At 35.4% G+C, this 23956-nt stretch overlaps 1 protein-coding gene across 2 annotated transcripts in view; it reads left to right on the top strand.

Moving 5' to 3' along the window:
* The window catches only part of DENND1B (DENN domain containing 1B), a 234296-nt gene that overhangs the window by 145531 nt on the left and 64809 nt on the right, over window positions 1-23956 (top strand). For both annotated transcript variants that reach the window (XM_058668968.1, XM_058668967.1), the window contains 3 exons: window positions 7444-7544; window positions 12621-12666; window positions 17116-17217. In XM_058668968.1, the coding sequence (XP_058524951.1) occupies window positions 7444-7544; window positions 12621-12666; window positions 17116-17217 (249 nt within the window). The remainder of the gene's footprint in view (window positions 1-7443; window positions 7545-12620; window positions 12667-17115; window positions 17218-23956) is intronic.

Here is a 23956-nt window from a genome sequence, read left to right as displayed (position 1 = left end):
ATAAAAACAACACTGAGGTTTCACTCAGTGCAAGTAAGAACTGCCTACATATACAAAACTATCAACAACACCTGCTGACGAGCTTGCAGGGAAAAAGGAGCCCTACTCCAATGCTGGTCGGATTGCAGGCTGGTGCAACCAGTATGGAAGTCAGTATGGAGAACACTTAGGCAATTAAAAATCTACCTACCATATGACCCAACAATTCTACTTCTAGGAATACATGCAAAAGACTTGTTACATGAGAAAGCAATGTACACCACAATGTTCATTGCAACACCATCAGTAATCGTAAAAACATGGAAACAACCTAAATACCCATTTACAGAGGACTAGATAAAGGAACTGTGGTTCATCTACACTATGGAATACTACTCAGCTGTTTAAAACAATGAAGTCTAATTGTTTGTGGCCAAATGCACCGAACTGGAGACCATTATGTTAAGGGAAATAAGCCAATTGTAAAAGGTCAGATATCATATGTTTGCTCTAATATAAGATAATATGATATCAAATCTAAGGATTTTACCTCCGAATTCGACTTATTGCACGTTTTAGCTATTTGTCCCCTTCATAATAAGACCTTACAGTGTTACCCATGAATCAGTCATCCATAGGAGACTGAATGCTTGTAATCACCTGAGATTGTTAATGTCTTTTATTGCTGGTATTGCTACTGCCCATAAGTAATGAGGATCTAGTCCTGATTGTGCCTGCATTAGTGCCTTGGGACACATGCTGGCATTTATTCCTACACGAAGATGCTGGACACTTCTTTTTTTACCACCCTAGCATCACATTGATACCTTTGTTATGTGTTCGTTAACTTCATGTTAATGAAGGTTCAATATTTTTTTTTCCTCCCTGTGATGGACTGTACTCAAGGGGATGCATTATGGAAATGTAGTAGAAATTAATATGTTCATAGGTAGAAACAAAGAGCAGTAAGTCCTCATGCATGCACTATAAGGATGGACTCACAAGGAAATGACTGATAATCTACATTGTTAGGAGACACATCAGTGGCAGCATGAAATTGTGAAAATTCATGAAAAACACCCATTGTGAGACTGGAGGGGAGAGAAAAACAGAGGGAAGGGAATTTTGGGACAGGGAAGCCCCCAGTGCCTATTAAAATGTGTCATAAAACAATAATAAAAAAGAGTTGTGCTGGTGCTGATCACTGTGGTCATCATACTAGAGGGAGTGCTATTCTGCTGTCTTCATGCATGTTTGAGGAATATGCTGTTTTTCCCTCTGCAAAATAAGTTCATATTTAATTGCTTAACATATATCTTAGTTTTACTATAGGCTGATTTTCTAATTCCTTTAAGAACAGAAATATATCAGATTTCATATTGCAGAGACAACTTTGATTTCAAAGTGAAGTGTACTTGTAGATGCAGGTTGACATAATAAAGAATTTTTTTCATGGTCTTATCCTGTGACATTTTATGAGAGAATCTGTTCTGTTTCCTTATGTTTTAAACCGACACCCAAGGAAAGCTTTGTAAATTGGATCTTTGTCTATCACAGACCTCTCTATTTTCCAGAGGTCACCTGTTCCTGTTTATTTTGACTATTTAGTCCAAAAATGTATTTCTTCCTTATGCAATGAGTAGAAACTATTTTCGCCCAGAAGATGCTATTCTTTGTCATAATGATGGAAATGTAAAATCTTTGCCTGCTGAAAGAAAAACAGTTTAAAATAGATGTTACTGTACCCTGGATTTGCTGTTTACAAGCTGTGTGACATGATCTGAAAGACGGAGGTGATGAGAACGGGCCCTCCTTCATATGATCACCGTGAGGATTGTGTCTGAGTCCTTCAGTTGCCGACAAGGGCAGATTGTATCTGTCTTAATTGCCCTAAGTTTACAATTGCTGACTTTTATTGTGAAGCTTCTCTGAGTTTGTTGGCTCCAATTATTATCTCTTTATATGGTTACCTTCCTTGGAATTATTTTAGCTCAATTTATTGAGTTTATGAAAATATGTTTAGTTATTTATATTCTATTTAAAGGTAAAATTTTTAAATTTGATGTAGAGATAGATAGACCAGTTGATCGATCACTAGTCAGTCTTCCATTTTTGTTTACTCCTCGAAGGCTCACAAAGCTGGGACTGCATCAGGCTAAAGCTAGTGGTTGGGATCTCCATCCGTGTTTCCTATCTGAGTCATGGGGAAGCCAAGTCCTTGAGCTGTCACCTGGCCTCCCACAGTGTGTATTCTGGGAAGCTGAATCAGAAGTGGGGGGTTAGGACTCAGTCCCAGGCCTCTGAGTTGAGCTGAAGGCTTCTCACACAGCACTTCAAACTCTGCCACTGTACCTGCTCCTGGTGAAGCAGTTTCTTTCCCTGAAGCCTTCATTTGCTAAAAGTATTTGTTTCTGAAAATTATAGCAATATATTTCTCTTTAAATTCCGGGGACTAATGCGAGGTCAGTTGTAATTGAAATACAGAAAGTCTTCCTCTTCCTCTTCTTTTTCATGGTGAGTAGCTCATGGCTTAGGGAAGCAGATGACTTGGTTTTGGAAATGTGCTGTGGAATGTTAGTGTCACTCCTGGACGAATCATCTTGAGTGATGCTAACCTAAAGAAGCGTTGTATCAGTCATTTATTCCCTTTGCAGCTTATCAGTACAATTTTTCATAGGTTATTTTAAAGTACTTAGATTCTTCTTATTTGATTTTTAAATTGATTTAATTTCTTTGTATTGTTTTATACCACAAAACCAAATTGTAAAATATGTATTTTTTCTCTTTAGTTTGCATAGTTTTCAAAATGTTCCAGGTAAATGATGTTGTGGCAGAATTCTATTTAGAAGTATGGAAATGTCATCCAGAAAAAATCAGAAGTTTTTTTCCATGTCCCATGATCTTTTCAGTATGTGACTCAACTTTTGTTACCTGATTTACCACCCCCTCCCCTTTATTGCAGTCTAAGCTCACCTGCCTCCTTGCTATTCTATGATGGTGCTGTGTGGGGTTCCACCTCAGGAGTGCATGCTTCTTTCATTTATCTTGAAAACTCTTCTCCCCAAACATGTAGCAGTTTGCTATCCACTTTGCCTTGGTGTTGGTTCAGTTAGCACTAGAGCAGATTTTTATGCTATCTTCCCCTCCATAACAGTCTCTCCATCATTCTCTGTAACTTATCCTGGTGTAGGCTTCTTTGTTGAATTTGTTTTTTACCAACGGGCAAGTTGCATGGGATGAGAATTGTTTCAGATTTGGGAGGATTTGGGTTTTGAGGATGTTAGCATATACATGATGAAATGTCTTATGGGTGGAATCCAAATCTAAACTTGAAGTTGACTTATGTCTCACATACACCCTGTACACCTATAGGCCGAAAGCAATTTTTTACCTTGTTTATAGAGCACCTTCATTTGGCACTGGTTCGTCACATTAAATCAGGTGTGGGGTTTTTCATTTGTGATATTATGTTATTTTATTTTATATATTTTTTGATTCTCAGATTAGGAATATTCAGTTTTTCTTTCCTGCTCACATGTGAACTCCAAGAAAATGGAAACTTTGTCTTATTGAGTGCTCTGTCTCTGTTGCCTAGTTTTGTTGTTATGTAAGTAAATTTTATTTCCTTTTGTAAAGTCACCTAACATACTTTGAAGTATGTGGAAATGATCTTCAGATATATTTTGAAGTTACATATGAAGTATAATTTAGATAAAATATTCTACTAGCCACGTGGGTGGGAAAAATCACGCATTATTAAGAATATAAAAGTTGGAGTTTATGTAAGAATGAAAAGTGTTTGATCCATGAGAGATAATGCTTACAGATCATCTATCTTAAGCTTTTCATTTTAAAAATTAGATAACTCAGAGTTGGTTACACCAACAGATATGCTAGAAGCTGCACTTTTTATTCTCTAATATGTTAAATTGTTAGTCTTATGCAACTCCAATATAACTATATTTAATTTCCCAGTTTTAATTTATTGTATATTTCTTTGTTTGCAGCTGTGCTAAGTTCCCTGAAAGAATATGCTAGAACAGTATTTTCTCATTTTTTTATAATCACATGGTCCTGGGTGGCTGTAGAGAAGCTTCTTTGATTTACTTCCTCCTTGTTTGGAAATAGCCACTCGAATGACTCCCAGTTAATAGAACCAATATGTAGCAAAAGAAAATTCATCCTAGTTCCACCAAAACCTGACACTTTTGCTGTAAAACTTTTATGTAACAATTTTTGTTTTTGTTTTACTTGAAAGAGAGACAAAATGAAAGGGAAGGAATACTTGTAGTAGCTAGGACCAGGCCAGGCCAAAGCGAGGCGCTCAGAGCTCCATCCAGGTCTAGCATGTGGCTGTGGGGATACAGGAACTTGGGCTGTTATCTGCTGGGTCCAAGGTAGAGTAGCAAGGAACAAGGCACTGCAAGTGGTGATGTAACTGCTGTGCCAAAAAACTAGCCCTACACCAGCCCTATGTTACTTAAGTTATCTATTTTACCTGAAAATCAGAATTACAGAGAATGGGAGTGGGAGAAGCAGAGAATGGAAGAGAGGTCCTTCATCGATGGTGCACTCTCCGGATGGCTGCAGTGGCCAGAGTTGAGCCTGTTCAAAACTGGCAACCAGCAGCTTCTTCTGGGTCTTCCACGTGGGTACAGGGGTACAAGGTCTTGAGCCATCCTTTACTGCTTATTCATGTTATTAGCAGAGATCTGCATCAGAAGTGGGGCAGCTGGGACATGAACCAGTACTCATATAGGATATTGGTGCCTCAGGTGAAGGGTTAATGTTCTACACCACCATGCTGCCCATTATTTAATTTTTAAGAATTCAATTAACTTGCTTAATCATGGGTGATGATCATCTGGCCTGTCGGCCACATAGGGTATATGTAATCATTTGGCCTGACTCTGTAAAGACAACCCTATGTGGGACTTGAAATTCAGAAAATCTATAGCAGGGTAATTTTTACTTGGACTGAAGATGATGTTATACATGTATCCAAATGGGCCTTGGCAGAATAAAGGTTCCTCACCCCTGGTTGGCCAATCTTCCCATTACCTATTCTTCATATACAAAAAGTCTAAAGCACCTTTTTCTCTTTGGTTGATCTATTTTATTAATGGTGTATTATTTATGAAGAGGGAGTTACGTAGAGAGGAACAGCCAAAGACTTGACCTAGAGGGAGAGATAGCTCTTCCACCCACTGAGTCACTTGCTGAGCCAGGCTGAAGCCAGGAATCGGGAGTTTCTTGCATTTCTTCCATGTGTATGGGTGTAATGGTGGTACCAGTGCACTGGCAGGGAACTGTATTAGAAATGCAACAGCTAGAATTCAAGCTGGCACTCACATGGGATGCCAGAGCCCAGGCAGTGGTCTAACTCACTGTACCACATGGTGGCCCTCTCTGGTGGATGTTGACAAATGAGGAATTATGCAGTGTGAATGGCTGAAGACAGCAGAGGTGTGGATCTGCGCTCACCACAGAAACTATCCTGTAAAACACTGTCTCATTCCATAGATAATGTTGTGCCTTGTTAGCAAGTAGCTTCATGTAAAGGTGACCGCTAAGGGCAGAGGGAAGGTACCTGCAAGTCTTTAATGGAATACTTTGGATTCTGGCTTCCTGGTGAGCTATGTCGCTCTTACAGTAATTCCTCATTCTGAAATTACTACTCATTCTCTTGCTACATTGTAGTTATTTTTCAGCTGTAAAAAGACTTTGGGTTTTTTCAAAAAAGGATTTTAAATGAACTGTTTTAAATAAACTCATCTTGTGCAGGGAATTGAATAATTATCTGGCCTTCAAAGCTTTGTAAATAAATTTAGTCTACCAGAGTACACTGAAAGGGTGGAAAGAGTTAATGCAGCTTTAAAGATGATTAATTTACAGTCAAGGAATACCAGAAAGCTCCTGGAGAATTTGACACAATGAGTTGGATTCAACCCTATTTTCATTTCCCCATAATTCAGCTTTGAAGTGTAAATAATCCCATGGCCTGTAATTGTTAAATAGAAGTATTTTAATGCCTCCTAGTGGCAAATTGTATGCTGCAAGTAAGGAATTTAGAAATAATATTTTTTAAGGGCTACTGTGTAAACCATTAAAATTTGCAAAGTGCAATATACTAAAATCCTTTTGATACTGCCCTCAGGAGAACCCAAATGCATTGTTTCCCATAAAGAGTTGATTAAATTATTAGCTGGGAAAAATATGACAGTAGGACAAAGATGAGTGTACTTTCAATATAACATTTTATTTATTTCCTTTTGATTATATTAATTCAATGGAATTCTTTTACATTTAAAATAGGCAAATATTCCCATTAGTAATTTTCAAATCATTTTCTTTTAAATTAATGTTGTCATCATGTGTTTGTTTTGGTCTTTGTATAATGATAGAGATAATGGTTTACAGAAAGTCTGGTTCATTTTTAGATCAATTTTTAGAATTATAGATTTCAAGTTGAATAAAATTACTTAAACGGTAATGTTCAAGTAGACTGTAGTAAAACTTTAAACTGATGAGAAAGAATGGAATTACTGCTTTACATGCCAAAGAATGACTTTAGACCTACAGAAATACAAGTTGTAATGGAAAAAGAGTCACATAATAAAAATTCTGATGAGGGTCAGTGGGAGATGTAAAAAATGATAACTCTTTGGTAAGCTTTAAAAATGTGTAATCAACTGCTTGCCAAAACAAAACAATTAGAATGGCAGTTACCTTTAAAATAGCAACAATGTAATTGCAGCTGTTGTGATAAAAAGCTAGGAAACGAAATGTTAATCTGGAATGCACAGTTTAACTATGAAATTATGATATACTTGGCTTCCTGCAGCACAGCTGTCAAGCTTGGGCAGTTTGCTGGTCAATAGTGGCATTCTGCGTGTCAGTGAGCAGGAGTCTCCTGATACCATAACCTGCAGTTCACACATTACCGAAGCTCCAACTGTCGAACATTCAAGTCCCCTGGTATTACTGCAGCTTCCAGACTCCCCTGACTGGCTCATGTTTCATTCTTTGGCAATTTGCCCTAATGATATCCCTCAGGAGCTTTCAGCCTCTCTTCCTTTCCATATTTAATAGTGTTATATTAATCTGAGTGATGCGAAAACTGTGTTGCACAAATTGTAATTTCCTGCAGTATTTTCTAAGCTGCTCACCTTTCTTCTTTTTTGCTTTTACTTTTATTTATGTTCTGAATTTTGACCCTGTGTTTTCAGATGGCTGTAGCTATCTCCATGTGACTCCTAAGAGGTTTTTTTTTGCTATTTATATATTTTTATGGGGGACCCCTGAGACATGCCTATTTTTACATGTAGAATTGGAAAAGACAATGAGGGTTGCATCATTACATAAATTATTTTGTGGCCGTCATTCATCGTTGATACCTTGAGCATACCTTTCTGTTTGGAGCAAGGGTGACTACTTATTGTTGTTATCCTTTGCACGTTTCAGTTAACTGCCTGTCTCCATGGATCCGCTGCTCTGCTGTACCCCATGCACTGGCAGCATATATACATCCCTGTGCTTCCTCCGCACCTGCTCGACTACTGCTGGTAAGCTGGGCCAGGCTCCTTACAATCCAGGTTTCATGGTTGGCGAGATCTGCAGATACCAATCCACTTAGACATCCCCAACAAGCATTAAAGAGTGCTTTGTGAAAGACACAATAGTTCTTTGCAAAGGAAACAGATGATTTTTGTTTTTTTGAGAGGGGAGGGGTGGGCAAAGCTCTTTGATTCTGTTTCTTCTGCGGTCACTAAGCAACTAAATTTTGTAATTAGACGCAAACAGAATCTTACTTTGTGGTGAGGAAAATTGTGCAGCCCTGAAGATACCAGAGAACGCAGTGTCCAGGATGTCAGAGTTGTCTGTGAGTTGGTCAGAAATCACTCTTCTGTTAACTTTTCCTTGGGAAACAGTTCTTTTCACCCTTTACCTCAGCAGTGCACTGAATTTTAAATACTGACAAAGGGCTTTGCTTCAGTGCAGCATGCTTGAATTTCTGGTCTGAGTCAGAGTCTCAACCTTTAGTTGCTGTGGAGAGCAGTGACAAAGGGTGTTGGAGCCTTTTTGAAAGAGCTTCGTGACAGTAGAACACTCAAAGACCTCCTTCCGTGGTGTGCAGCAGGCCTCTAGGCCTCCTTGTCTTCCTCTGGAAGAGTGTGTGTAATTACAGCAAAACTAGACACAGATTAGACTTCTGGAAGGCAGCCGAGGATTGCAGTGTTTTCCTCCGCACCTTCAGCAAGTGTTCCCATGTCTTCGGGAATTTGCTAGGGTTTCCCTTCTGAAGTGGGCATGTGCACCCTAGCCAGTCAGAAGAAAACTAATGTTCTTTGAACAGATTTCACTGTTTCATTTCATGAAAGGTTGACCATTTAACATATTGAAGGTTTAGAACCAATGAAGTTTCTGTGTAAGTGTTCCCTGTGTAGTTTTCTGAGTTCCCTCTTCAGAACAGGGGATGACACTGACAATACAGTAGTTGAGCACATAGTGATCTTACTAATATGCTGTGGCCTTGCACAGCTTGGTTAGTAGTATTGGTAAATTCTGTGGAGTGGATACCCAGTGACCCGCGACTGCTGTGCTGCTCTTGGAGAAGCAGAGAAGAGAAACAGTTTGGCAGACCATGGGGTATGGTCAGTTTGGATATGTTGTGAAGTATCACACACAAGTTAGCTTGGTAAAGAGGCTCTTTTGTCATTCGTTTAGCAATTTGTTTTTGATTACAAAACCAGTCCTTGCCAAACTATTTTAGCATCCATGAAGGCGAAGACTGCAACCTGTGCTTGTTGATCTTTGCGTGTAGGGTTCAGTAATTGAAACTTATTTTTAAGAAATATTTTAAAGAAAGTATTTGAAAATGTATTAGTATGTGATATTTAAAAATATGAATCAAGTTAGCAGATCCAGAACAGACAATTCTGATTTCGAGTTATAATTTCTCACTTATAATGGTAGCTCCATCTTAATGTGTCTGTTAAAATGTTCTGACCTCTTAAGAGGTAACACATCTTTAAGTTCAGTGCTCTGTAATGAATTGCACATTTAAGACTTCCTAAAATATTATGTAGAAACTATTTTTATTAAATAGGCAGTTCGGCACTAATTCTTTCCAGAGCTGTCTTTCTGGTATTTTCTATCCCTTCCATCAAATCCTTCTTTTTCTGTTGCTTTTACTATAATGAAGTTTCTCCCATATATCAATACCTGAAATTTTCTTTTTGTATTCTGGCATCTGAAATAGTTTTTAGGATGGGTTCTAACAGCCTCACTGCTAGGCAGTCCTTGGTCTACAGAGCAGACAGTTGGTTGCCTGCAATTTCCTAAACCTTGATTTGTGACAGAACAGGCTCCGCTTTTGTCCTACAAACTGGGCACTATTCATTTTCTGTTTAGAAATGGTCATCTAAGGCTTTGGCTTCCTTCCTCCACTGTTAGAAAAACGTGTGGACTTACCTGTTCCCTGGGAAAACTGTCTGCCTCCCTGGGTATCTGCAAGGTGAAAATCATTGATCCGGATGCACAAAGCATAAAAACAATACAGATTCTCATTTCAATTTCATGGACTTGGAGTAATTGATTTTTCATATTCCCGTTCAAAATAGCACCAGGAAGGTTTAATAGCACTCATTGTATATCTGCTAATTCTTCAGGATACAGGACATTTCCAAATTTGGAAATAAAACTAGCTCCACGAAATAGTGCTTGTTTTGCCCCTGGGAGCTCTGGCATGGCACAGAGTGTGGAGAGCCATGATGCCATCTTGTGTCCGTGGAAGAATATCACATCTTGGTGCACAGAGGAAGCCTTCCTCCTTTGTAGGTTTGTTCACACGGATATACGTGGATCCATCGCGTGTCACACATTTGATGAACACTTCTTTGCCAAGCCTTTAATATATAACATAATGGATAGGAGTTAGTTTTTGCTATTACAGGATTCAAGAGAAGCAATACACACACACATATACATGTTTACTTGCCCACATGAAGTAGTACTGTAACATTATAGGCACTATCCAGAAACATGGAAAAGAAGCGTGAATGGGGAAGAAACCTTTTTGATTTTGGAAGGTTCCTGGGAGCAAGTGACAGCATCTTCATCCTTCCCTTAACCAATCAAAATAAGAATATTTAATGTGGCGAATCAATAATATTCCCAGATACTATTAACCTGCCGAGTATGTGAAGAGAGAAGATAAGAAAGAACTAGTAAAGTTAGTAAAGTCACTACTTATTTGGTCAGGAAGTGATTAGGTCATTATTTTTAATTTAACCTCTCTGACTCTTATTTCTATTTAGCTTCTAAGAAAATATTTTTAATGAAAAATTATGTTTTTTAGATAGCCAAATGGACTTGTTTTCAGCTATGTTACAGGTGTTTTTTATTTGTTTGTTTTGTGTGATGGTAATAACAACAGACAACTTTTGAATAAAGATTAATTAATACTAAGAATAAATAGCAGTCATCTTTGCAAACATGACTTCATTTGCAGAAAGTTGTAGAACATTTTTGCACATGGGCATTACAACATCTGTGTTGCCAAGGATCCTTCCTGACTTAGTAATGCCCTAATCTGATTAGGAAATTTCATGAGATTTGATTTGTTTCATGTTAGGAAGTACACAATCCAGTTTTCCAGTTTTTATGAGGAATAAACAGCTACTGATTAAACTCCTTGTACTTAAAGCATTGTAATTGTTCTGGGCAGCTGTACTGTAGACAAATGATGCTTACAGTTCATACATATACACTTTAAATTTTATTAGAAATGAGTGAATGAAAAATTCATGAATATATTCATGAATTCTGTATATTCATGAATATATAGAAATCTCATTCAAGGTTTCAGATTTCTTTAGTACGTGCATCAGATGTCATAACCTTTCTACGTTACAGATTCGTGGGTAGAATAACCTAATCTGTGAGAAGATTGTAAGTTTGCATAGTTACTTCAGTAGTTTTATTCTGTTTGAGATGTGGAGAATGCTCAGTGCAGTTCAGCTCTTTGGAGATGGTCTGGCCTGTGTTGTAAAAGTTGCCCAAATCTTTTCTTGAGGCCAGAAACAGTTAGTGACTTGTGTTTTATGTCTTCTGTGGAATTCCTGAAAGAATCCCAGGGCTGAGAACTTGAACTAAGAAAAGTAACTGGCCTTCCTTTATTGGAGTACAAGTGTGACAGTCCACAGTGGTTCTTCCTGTCTCCTTTTGAAGGTTAGAAAATCTATATTAGGTCTTAGCATATGAAGACCTATAAATAGTTCTCAAATTTCAGTATAATGGAATATCCAGAATATCAGATCAATTCCAGATTTTTTTTTTTGCATGAAAGTGAAACAAACAGAAAGGGACAAAACTACAGAAGACAAAGATAATTGGAATCTAGTAAATTAAAGGTAATGGACTAGAATGTACAGGTTAGTGAGGAGTAAAATCAGAAGTTTGGATGTTCCTTTGTGAATTCTGAATATACACTTTAGGTATAGTCATATTATAAAGTTGGAAGTGTTCATGATCATTTTAAATCCATTGGTTGGTTGGGGTCATCTTTTAGCTTTTATCTATTACTCATTCTCAGTAGCAAAATGAACTCACAGGAGTTTGGGCAGCTCATTTCCTATAATGACAATGATGTTTAGAAAATTATGCAAATCCTTTCAAAAAGAGGATTATCTGTTGTCATTTATGGAACAGCTTTGTGTTAATAGAGCATTAGTTTTGTCTATATAACAATAATTGCCAAAATTGTTTTATTTTTAAATATCCATTTATTCACATAACTTCTACCATCATTATAGACATCCATCCATGTTCATATTTTAATGTTAGATAATACTTTGGCTATGAAATGACACAGTAATTTCCTTTTGGTGTTTCATAAGAAATATTTCTGAAATTAATAGTGATTCCAATTTTATATATTGAAATTATTTATTGACTGTGTTTTCTGCTAACGTGTAAGATCCATGAAGGATTATAGTCTGTCTGTAATGTTAACTATTGATCTGGAGCTCTAACTCAGAACCCGGTGTGCTCCAAATATCATGTACTGTATTAATTCAATAGCTTTCTTATACTTTGAATTTTTTACATTATATTAAAAACTTCTAATTTATACACATTAAAGTGAACTTGAATTTAAGGTAACATAAGGTACCTGTGGTGGGAGGTGGGCCCAAAGCAGAACAGGGAAGGTGCTTCCCTCTGCACAGTGCTCTGTACGCAGTAAGCTAGCTCAGCCCTTGCTCACTGGCTAGATCACTGACTGACGTGACGTAACAGCCATGTACAATGAAGATTTATTGTAAGAGTCATAGAAATAATTGCTTGAATTATAAAAGTGATGAGTTTTTAGGCCTGTACTCTCAAGTTTTGTGTTAAAAAAGTCTTTTTAAACTGTAATTCTTGATTCAATCGAAAGTCTTTGTCTGATTTTTATAGAAACCTATCTTAAGCACATTAATGGCCTCTCAGATTAATTTGTCTTTTACATGCTGAATAATTTTTAGTTTCTGAAACTGAGCATTTAATAACTTTAATTGTGTAAGATATCTGAATTGCTTCTATTGTTGTTTCAGTTTTAATGAACTGTGTGAATCTACATGTTTGTATTTTTAATTTAGCGCACCAATGCCATACCTGATTGGAATACACTCCAGCCTCTTGGAGGTAAGTGTCTTTCAGATATGAGATAGTGATGAATTTAGCTCACAAAATCATAGTTAAAGCCGCCTTGCTTGAAAGAATATTGAGTATAACCAAGCAGCAGCTGACTTTGTAGAGTATATAAAAAACCATTTTTTAAAAAGGTAACATTGAAATAATTTCACTTAAATTTCTATAATAAACAACCATTTTCTGTCATGTAATATAGAAATTTAAACCTGAGGAATGAACCTGAGGAAATAGATTATATTTGATAAAAAATTAAGTCCTTGATAGCAATTTTTCTCTGTGGCAATTTGAAATGTTTTGTCTGTTTCAAGCCCTGCAGAGCCCACTCAGAATACTCAGGGAGGAATGGAAGTAAATATGTTTATTTGGAAGCAAAAAGTTTTTGAATCCATTCACAGTTTTTTTCAAGATAGTATTTTCATGATTTTTTTTTTTACAGACCTTTATATTCTGAAAGTCAAAGTTTATATACTTAGGAATCATGAGGGGAAACTTTTTACACACTCTTATCAGTATGCGCCATCAGAATATGATTTCAATGCACTCAACCTTTTTTTTATAAGAATATACTATTTTATTTACATTTTTATTTCAATTTTGTAGAAGGATGTAAAATTGAATATTTTTCCTCCTGTCAAAACATCATTCCAAGATCAACTGATCCCTGAGGTGAAACATGTTGGGCTTTAAACACTTTGAAGTAGAAATCAGGGAGGTTTCTAGAGAGAACTTGTAAGATTAACTTCTCAAAAACAACAAACAAACAAAAAACAAGCCAAAAGACCTGCTGGAAAACCAGACTGGATAGGTGGGTTGGCATCATTAAGCTACACAATTCCAGTTTCTGTTTTCCAGTAAAACAGATTGCACTTTAACCTACTTACTAATGAGCAAGTTAAATTAGCTAAGTTTGGTTTTCTTACTAGGTGCTGTTGCTCTCTGTACTAACCGTGCTTACTTTAAATCAAAGATTCTGCTGATAAGTGCTATTGGGAGAGTGTCATATCCCTAGTAAAGGCATGCATTATGAAATTCTACCTGCGATCTAGATTTGCATACTTTTTTTCTTTTACTATATGCCTCAGATACCACTTTTAAATTTGGTTTTTATCATTAATAAAAAAATGTATGTATTTTAATGAATTTCTTCAGTATGTTTAATTTGGTTTTACTACTGAAATCTGGACTGGGTAGCTTTTCCGAAGGGGTTTTGCGTATTTGGTTAAATTTACCACATGTTTCTTGAACGCACAAAGAAAACTCGTACTTTTCTAAAGGGGCAAATCTAGGAATTATTTACTTCTTGAAATATAATCTTAAAGAAATCATCTTTTCTTTCTTTAAATTGGTTCCAATTCTTAGATGAGAGTATTTAGAACCATGAATACCTTTGCTGAAAACTGTAGGTTTCATTTGGCTTGCTAGGAGATGGTGTGCCTGGAAATTCGTCAGCTCTCTTATACCAGTTGGATACCCTTTAGTAGTTTTCTTCCTCATCCAGTGACATCATTGATGTCCTTATTAGACTTTTCACTTACATTTCTGTCTTAATTTTTTTAAAAAAATCATCATACTGAAATGTGGACTCAACTATTAACACATTCAGTATGTGAAGCTGAGATGAATGGGTTTCTGTATATTGTTTGGGAATTACAACCCCTTTTCCTTCTTTTTTCTTTGGTAAGAAGAGTCAAAATATTCTCTTATTTTTTCTCAGGACAGTTTCAATAGTTGTTCAAAGTTCTTCACAAAGTTTCTTTGAATTATTTTTATGTGAACTTGAATAAAAATTGAATGGAAATGCCTTTATAAAATATAAATTTGCTTCAGAATAAAAGGCTAAGGTCATTTTATCTCCCTAAAAAGTAGACTTTAGGGATGACTTCAGAACAGATTTAGGCATGCAAGGGAATAGGAATAAGTTAGGAGATGTTTTAAAGGTAAGGGTTGTCTTATTTGTTTAAAAAATAAAGGACTCTAGCTTATGTGGAAATAATTTTATAGCGTAGTGTGATTGCAGCCATGGTGTCATTTGTTTGCATTAGTGTGTGTAATGTGTATTTGTAATATTTGTAGTCACATTGTATGGAAAGGACAGAGAAGGTGTGAGAAGACCTTCTCAATGTTGAAAAGTTTTACTGTTGTTTTTAATAATAGACTTTCTATTTCCAGTAATATTTTCTTATTTTTATTAGCAAAAAAACATTTTTTATATTTTCATTTTTGTTTTAAAGTTTACTTTGGTTTTATTTGAAGGCAAATAGTTAGAAAGAAGGAAAGGTGTCTTCTGTGTTGTGGTTCACTTTCCGAATGCCTGTACAGACAGGGTTAGACCAGGCTGAAGCCAGGAGCCAGCAACTCAGACAGGGTTTCCTTGTTGGGTAGCAGGCTTCTGACTTGAGCCGTCACCCTCCTTCCGCCTCCCATGTGCTCGTTAGCAGGAAACTGGATTGGAAATGGAGCCAGAAAGTAGCCCTAGGCACTCTGACATGGGATACCTGTATTCCAATGAGTGGAATAACCACTGCACCATACACCTGCCCCTGCATTTTCTTCATCTTAATTCTTATTTCACAATTTTATGAGGCAAAATATGAGGCAGATACGTATTCAAAATAGCTATAGCCTGAAGTGGAGAGAAAAAATTGGTGAACTGTAGGCATAAATCTAAATTTTCTCTAAAAATATTTAAATCACTTACTACTCTTTCTGTGGTTTGTTTTGTAAAAACTGTCATATTATAGAGGGGCTCTCAATTCATTGATTAGAGATAACCACATTCCTCTTTCATTATCAAATAATCAAAATCTAATGTTAAGCTATTATCAGACTTTTAAAAACTAAGAACAATCTTAAAGGCTTGTGCATTTCATATTAATATCGGTTCTTTTATTCAGAGTTTATCGTTAAGTGTTCACAGAACGTCTTAAGGGTTATGGCTGTTGTCCTAGGATGTCAGTTTTCTGGATTGTGTTTCAGTTTCTGTCTTAGAGATGATTAAAAATGAAGATGTTTGTCAACATTATGTTTTTCCTTATAAATGCCACTAATGTAAATATTTTGGCCTATAGGTTGCTATTATAATTTAAGGATAATCATATTTTATGTGTTTAAACCTTTTTTACATATATACACATACATACACATGAAAATGAAATGAGTATGTTTATACATTTTTGCACTCATATCAATAATACGCTATAGCTGATTCTTCGTTAACACTTTGACTAATTTTTAAGGTTTACTTTTTAGGAATTAAAAACACCTTTAGAGGATATTAACAATCCTTTGTCCCTGTGAGAATTGCATAGACATAATGATTTTCTGAACGTGGAGAAATTTCTAGAGTTATATTTTTGTGGAAATTTAACAATCTACTTAAAATGCGGAGATTTTAAATTCTGAATAGATCAGAGAAATTTCAGTATTGACTAACTTAAAAAAGCAATTGGCATGGGCAGTATAAATTTAAGATGTTTAAGTAATAATTAAAAATGACTATTAATGGAGAAAAACATTTAAAAAACATTACATCATAATTAATTATTGATCTGTTATTTGTAAACCTGTAGTGATGGAATTCTGAATTCATGAATCTGTTTAACTAATGAGCACTTTGACTCACCGAGGAATAATATTTGATACAATACCTTTAAGATTAGTAAAATTATATACTTGGTTTAAGGATACATATTAGTTTAACTAGGAAAAGTGAATGCAAATATTTCATTTCTGGTTGGAAATTTTGGTAAAATTTTAAAAATTTAATGTCATTTTTGGAGATACTGAGATATGTCGCTGTTTTGACTCAGCTTTCTAACAAGACAAATTGGTTAATCTGATAGGCCATTCAATTTGATCCTTTATGTTGAAATTAATTTGACGACTGTTAGCAACAAATTCCATATTACTATCCTCTGTTTGTTTCCATACAAGCAATTGCACATTAAGGTTGAGGTATTAAATTTGAAAAAGAAAAAAAAAACCCAGCAAATAATTGTCAGCATCAAGCATGGTATAATACCATATTCATACATGTTGATTTATGTTATATAGTGTGATTTATCCTAACAGTAGATATGGAACACAAATAGGTTTAAAACACAGATTTTTAAATTGAATTGATAAAGTTTAGAGCATGTTATTTATTTAAGGTTTACTTAACTGTGCCTATTTTATAGGGTTTTTCTGATTTTCTTTGGTAGTTAGTTAAAGATTAGTGGAGCAAATATTCAGTCACCCATTTTCAGCAAATATTTAGTTTATAGTTTCCTTTTTCAGAAGGCAAAGATGTTTGTCTTCTTTTAAATTGCACAATTTTTTTCTTTTCACAAGTTTAATGCATCAATCCAAGTATTTTTATTTTTCCAAGCTTAAGATAGTTTTGTCAGGAATATATATTAAGGCATTTTCCTTCATAATTATGTTTTTTTTTTTTAACAGAGAGTGAAAAACAAGTCATTGGAAGATGTGGTTATATTAAATGTTGACACAAACACTTTAGAATCACCATTTAATGACTTGAACAACCTCCCCAGTGATGTGGTGAGTCTGAGGGTATTTGGTGGTGAGCATACATGTTTTTGCCTGGACTCTTGGATTGCTAACAGTTATTTAATTTCCACTTTTTATTTGAAATTAAAGTGTTGGGTGTGTGAAAGGGGTGTGAGAGGAATTAATATAGAATCTATCTTTAATATTTTTACCTTTTGGCAGTTGAGGAGATGTTGAATGAAACATCACACTCCTTACTGGAATAGTAGGATCATAATTAAAAAGCTAGATGCATTCATTAGGCAGAGTTTCTTTAAATGTAAGTCTCTTCATCTCATCTTAATCATTATATTACAAAGTAGGCATTTCTGTCTGCCTAGTGGCATGTCTTGCAAAAGAATGAGAGTTTTTGAAGGCAAGAAGAAGAAGGGGGCCAATTATCGGCTTTTGCTTCCCTGCCACCTGCCAGCGCTTTTCCTTTTAATTAATGATCTGATGGCACTGGTCAATATAATAAGAAATGCTTGTACAGTTGGGGTCAGAAAATTCTAGCTTTGATCTCACTCAACTTTCTGAAACATTTATTTGTTTTCTCTAAATTATTTCAGTTTTATTTTAATCTTTTCTATCCTGCTGAGGGCTGCAAGAATGAAAACCTACACTGTTTGTCATTTGCTTTGGCAGAGCAAAGACTGCTTACTTAGAATTCTATTTGTAAATTAAACTGCAAACCCAGTTTGTCATAAAAGACATCTGATCCCTTTGAAATGACGAAAACTGTCTTTTGTCTGTAAAGGCTGATAAATTAAGTGCCAGTTTTCTTCTGGTCTTTGATCTTGCAGAGGGTTTGTGTGCATGCGTGTGTGCGTGTGTGTGTGTGTGTGTGTGTGTGTGTCTGCAGCTTATAATGGGACATATTCTGTATTTCATGTTAAGCAGTCTCCAAAAGTGCATTTGGTGGCCTTCGTCTTCCTTATTACAGGGTAAAAGTGCCAAGCGGTGCTCTGTCCTTGTGTATTTTAATGGCTACTTAAAACTACCTTGTAAACATAGTTCCAAGTTAAAAATAACTCAGATTTTTATAAAAGCATTCATTCTTTTCAAGGATATTAAATTTGGAAAATAAAAAAAATCTTTCAATTGTCTTTCTGAATTTAGAACTACTTTGCAACTATTTATTAGGCAGTCTGAGAGAATGAAGTTACGGATTCAAAGCAAGCAAACAAAAATTGCAGAATTAGCATTTGTTGTTCTCCTGGTTGGTGATAAGTGAAAATATGACTTTCAAGTTAAAAACAGATTATTTATGCCCATATATAACTTAAAATACCTGCTGACCTTGAAGCATATTGAATTGAACTACTTTACCTTATTGTAATAAAATTTATGTACGTGTGAGCAAATCCAAACCTAGACTAGTGAACAATTATATTATCTTTTCAGCTCATTATAGCTAGGTGGCCTCATAAAATTTTTCAGAAAGTGTTAGGAATGGTTAAGATTGCTCACTAAGAAATACATCAGCATACTCTTCACTGGATGGAGAAGTGATCATGAAAACAGAATCAACTTTTGAGAATATTTTTCTTTTGTGCCTGTTTCCCAATGTACTTTAATAAAAGATTGTTTATTATGAAGAAACAAAAAAGAAGTGAAAGAAAGAGAAAGACATTCAGGCTTTCTGGATATGATTGTAACATTTTTACAGTCGTATTCTGTGATGTGAGTCTTTCAGCAAAGTTTCTGAAATTTCACTTTTTCTGGGCAGTTATTTTTTATTTGTAGTACTATTTCTGAATCAGCATTATTTTGATGATTAAAGCATTTATTTAAGTAGATGGGGAAACTAGATAGCATCCATATAATGTCCAAGTCTAAATACATGAAATTATAAAAGGAACTAGTTTGTAGATTACTCATAAACAATAGTATAGCTAAGCATAATTGATACATTGAAATATAAACGTAGAAGGAACACTGTAAAACAATGTAAATCGATTATATGTCTGCTTAAAATTAGGAGCCATATGGTTCCAAACAAATCTGAAGAATGGATAAATCAAAGCAGTTCTAATATGGATCTAGGCCATTAATAAGTTCTGGGAATTTTCTGATAATAATCTAGGTGGTTGTTTAATACATCCCAAATGAATCTATCTTTTTATCAGTTTTCCAATACTATCACTATAGTTCTGCAGGAAAGATGATGAAGTATCATATCATGTATTATTTTACAATAGTGTTTTAAATGACATGGGTTAAAATTAGAAATGATTTATTGATTTTTTTGGTGTGCGGTTTGAGTTAATTGAATATACTTAAAGCTTGAAAAATATTACTATTGCTATTGTTTGATTGTTTAATAAGCAAACTGAGATTTAAATGAAAAGCCTTTTAAAATAATTCCCCAAAGCGTTTAAATTATACTCACAGGCTAGATGACTGTGCATGCGCCCTCTCTTCCTGCGTCAGGCTGACCAGTGGGCCTGGCTCTTCAGAGGTCAGTGGTCACAGTTGTCCTGAATTACTGCTTCTTTCTTCCTGTGGACCCTCTGCTGTGTTGCATGCTGTAATCTTCTTAATGGCTTCATTCCAATATTCACACATAATATTTTAGATTTATTGACTGTTAGAAATACTACCATGCCAGTAGCAGTTCCGCTACTCTTAAGGTATTTAAAATTGGAAAAATAAATCAGGCCAGAGCTTTCAGGAATCCTTTGTTTTCCGTCAGGGAGGGGAAAAGACCTCTCTTCCTGTGTTCTGACAAGTACACTTGTCTTTCGATTTCATCATTTCACTATACATTTGGATCATTATAAGAAAAAAAAGACTAATATTTTATTGGGAGTGATTTTAACAAAATTGATTATTTCATGTAGCAATTTTTTTTAGAGGCTGAGATTTGCTTTATTTTTTTATGTAGCAATTTTAAAAAAGAGGTAGATCTACACTTCTGTATTTTTTGTCTGTGAATAAATTGTGAGTAACCAAATAGTTATCTTGAGGAATGTGTAGTATAAGTGCTTTGAAATGAGGAAGTAAATTTTATAAGTTACTATTAAAATTAGCCTTATTGTGTTATGTATATGAGCATGGGGGAAAAAAAAAGAACCAGGTACTAAAATTCCAGATTTGAAACCTCGGTGGGTTTATTTCTAAAAAGGTGCTTTGAAACTTCCTATCACAAATATATACATACACACACACATTTAGTTTTCAATTTCCTAAAAAATTAAATCGTTGTATTTCTAAGGCATTACAGATCTTTTTAATTTTATCATTTTTAAAATAATTTGGAGAATTGTTACTCTCTCAAAAATAGCAAAGTAACACGTTTATTGGAAAATTATTCTGGTAATTAAAATTGTAATAAGAGTTAGGAAATCTATCATGAACACTGAGTTAAAATTATAAACTAATTCCTATAAGTGGGATTAGAGGTGACATTAGAAAGAGAATACTCATTATAACAGAAATGTGAATTTTGATCTATATTGTTTTAACTGTTTCTAAATGACAATGACTCATTACATTGTAAAGCATAATATCTTCTGAAATAGGTCAGTGTGTTCAACATTAAATCGTGTATCTGGAACTTTAGTTCATATAGGGTGATCTGCACACCTACATCCCAGGCACTAACCTACAGTTCCTCTTGTGCAAATGTGATAGGCAGTGTAATAAATGACCAGAAATGTAACCTAGAAGCTTATTTGCCATTTTTCTTTTGTTAAGAAGTATTAACATGATCCATTTGATTTGAATAAACTTTTTCAGCACTGTTTTTGAAAACTTTATTTTCATCTTCCATATATTAAAATTGGAAAACATTTTTCCATGTGTTGTTATAAGGGTGTGGACTTCAGTCATTGTACAACTCAGTGCAGACCACTGAATGTTGCAGAATAGATGTGTTTTTATAAAACATTTTTAATTACTAAAACATTGAGCACACATCATTGTGAAATAATCATGTCTAAAATGTTAAGTATATGATAGTGAAACTTTCAAGTGTTGTATAAAGTAAGTTAATAGTTTTATTGCAATAAAATGAAGAATGGCAACAATTATTCTGACCCAACAACAGCTGTTTAAAGCAAAAACAGTTAGAGAAATTTCCTGAAAATCTGAGTTTATTGAAGATTTTTAGATATATACAATTAAGTGATTTTTTAAAAACAATTAGGGAATAAATTAGGAAATGAATTGGCAATTTCAGAGACTTTTTAAAATCAAGTTTTAAAAAGGATTATTAAATCATATAAGCAAATTGAAATCTTAAAACCACACAGATTATCCAACACTCTAATTCATTGAATCTTTCCTCTAATCCAACATGGGGGTTGAACATAACAGATGTTTTAAAGAAAAAGAAGGCCCAAGAGAATATGATATTTGTTTCAGGCCTGCCACAGCTCTGCTGTAAGTCTTATTGTAAGTGAAGTCCATAAATAATTTCTCGAGTGTCCAGATTAGAAAGATAGCAAACATAATTCAATTCAGTATTTAAAATTCCTTGGAAATTTTATTGAGTTCGTGGAGCTGACTCCAACAGAGAAACATTGTGTTGTTTGCCCCTGGAGGAGTGCAGTCCTGTCCTTCCTCTGTCAGTCCTCAGCGCTGGACACCAGGCACATTGCCCACATCGTACAGCTTTGGTTCAGTGTCCTGCACAGAATAGGTGCTCAGTAAATGACTGGAGAAAGCAGTTGTGATCACAATCCTTGTAGCTTTACCCATGAAGTTTGCTTTTTTAAAATACCTGCTAACAGTTACCTCCTAGAATATTTTATGAAGACATGTTCCATCAACATTTGTAATAATGCAAACAGTAATCCTGGAAGCATATTTGAAACATACTGTTTTGACAATTAGTGCAACCATTTCTTTTCCATCCCTGGTGAAGGAAATGAATTTCTGAGAGCAGTCATTGTGTCTCTGTACCCTGAGCAAGCGTGAGAGTTCACTATTCTTGTAAGTTACTTTCAAACTCAGGATTATTTTCAAAACAGATTTTTTTGTTTATTTATAGGGCAACAGATGCTCACTAATTTCTTGTACTTCCTTGCTGTATATTTTAAAAACATAAAGTGAAGAACACAACTAAAAATCCGAAACCTTCACTTTGCTTCCAAACATTTCAAAAGATTTCTCTTATTGTTTTTTTTCTCAGCTGAATAAGAGGATCTGTCCTTCCCACAGTGATCCAGGCTTTGGTAATCCCCTTTTATGTTCCTGTGCTTCTGCCATGCTAAAGTTGATTTATCGTTTGTTACTGTTAGTGATTTTAAGTGCTCGTGAAGTCTCTCGGCTTTCTCATGGCTTTTCATTTCCAACTAAATTACCTAGCCTTTTCTCTAATGCCGGCCCCTCCCCCTCATCCCCTATATTAATAACATGCTTCTCTCTTTTCTTACTGGCAGTAATTTTAAGTAGACTGTAAACCTAGGTTTGGGGCCTTTAACATTACTTCCAATACCTATCCTTTAAATTCTTGATTTTCTGGAAACAAGTTCTTTGTGTGTGTATGTGTATGTATAATCCTGAGCCTTATTAAATGAGGGGTCCCCAAGTCTTACTGATACAATGATCTCATGAACTTTTAAGTAAATTATGTTCCTGATGCCCATCAAAAATATTTGGAAAGGTTAAACTGGAATAATAAATGTACAAGTGTGCCTGGAAACGTTGTTGGAGTCAATGAATTAACAACGCTTCCAGGCACACTTGTACATTTATTATCATCCATAGTATTTATAATGTACCCACTATGTGTCCTTATTGCACTGAGCTAGATATACTGTCGTCAACCTTGATTTTGTAGAGTTTTCATTGTATTAAACATCCATTTAGCATTGCAAATTATAAAGATAAGGGACAGGGTGCAGAAAAAGAGTAACAAAGGGATCCTAATTTCGAATAAGGGTGACAAAGTAGAATGAGTCTTTTCATGGTTGACTGATGCAGGCAGAAAAAGTTTGTGTCTCCATGGCCCAGCAAGAGACTGTAACACAGAGCCTCTCGAGAGCTTAGGTGCTCTCCTGCTCCAGCCGCACACCAGAGCTGGATGTTAGTGTCTTTTTATGTCCTAGCCAGAATCCTGATGATATATCAGTTGCACTGAGGGTTGGATTTCAGGTGCATGAGTAGGAGCAACTATGAAAATAATCAGAAGCCTGGTCTATATTCTTATTTCATATCCCTTATATATCTTGTTTTGTTGGTATAATAATAGACTGTAAGCTCAGCTTCTGTTAAGAGCAACATGTCCATTCTTAGATCAAAGTTGGAACTTACTTCTCTGTTGTGCTGAAATTCAGGGAAATGTTGTTTAGAGTTATGGGCAACTTTTGTATACGCAGCGTATGACATTGAACTTTAGATTTAAGGTAGCTGCTGCCTTGCTGTTACTTGTGTATCTTTCCCAGAAGCAAGGAGAAATTCACAGAATAATACTCACTTGCCTCACAGGGACAAAGCCTAAAGTGTTCCTTTCTTCATTTCACTTTGAATTGGTCTAAATCCAGTCCTATGGCTACATCAAGCCAAAAACTATTTTGGAATAAAGGCAGATCAGTCACGTACCTGTCACAATGTGGGATTCCCGGTGGGAAAGAAAGGAAGAGCTGACGGTGGAATGGCGCGGTGTGCCACTGAGAAGCTGAAGTGGAACAGGCTGAGATCCCATTCCCACCAGTCGACACACCCCGGTCAGCCGTTTACGGTCAGTGAAGCTTAGGAGGGGCATGTCTTTCTGCAGAAGTGGTCCAGGTATGAGTGTGAGCAA

The sequence above is a fragment of the Ochotona princeps genome, chromosome 10 (assembly GCF_030435755.1).
Source record: "Ochotona princeps isolate mOchPri1 chromosome 10, mOchPri1.hap1, whole genome shotgun sequence".
Classification (NCBI taxonomy): Eukaryota; Metazoa; Chordata; class Mammalia; order Lagomorpha; family Ochotonidae; genus Ochotona; species Ochotona princeps.
Note: the sequence above shows the minus strand (reverse complement) of the source record. Positions and strands in the feature narration are given on the sequence as shown.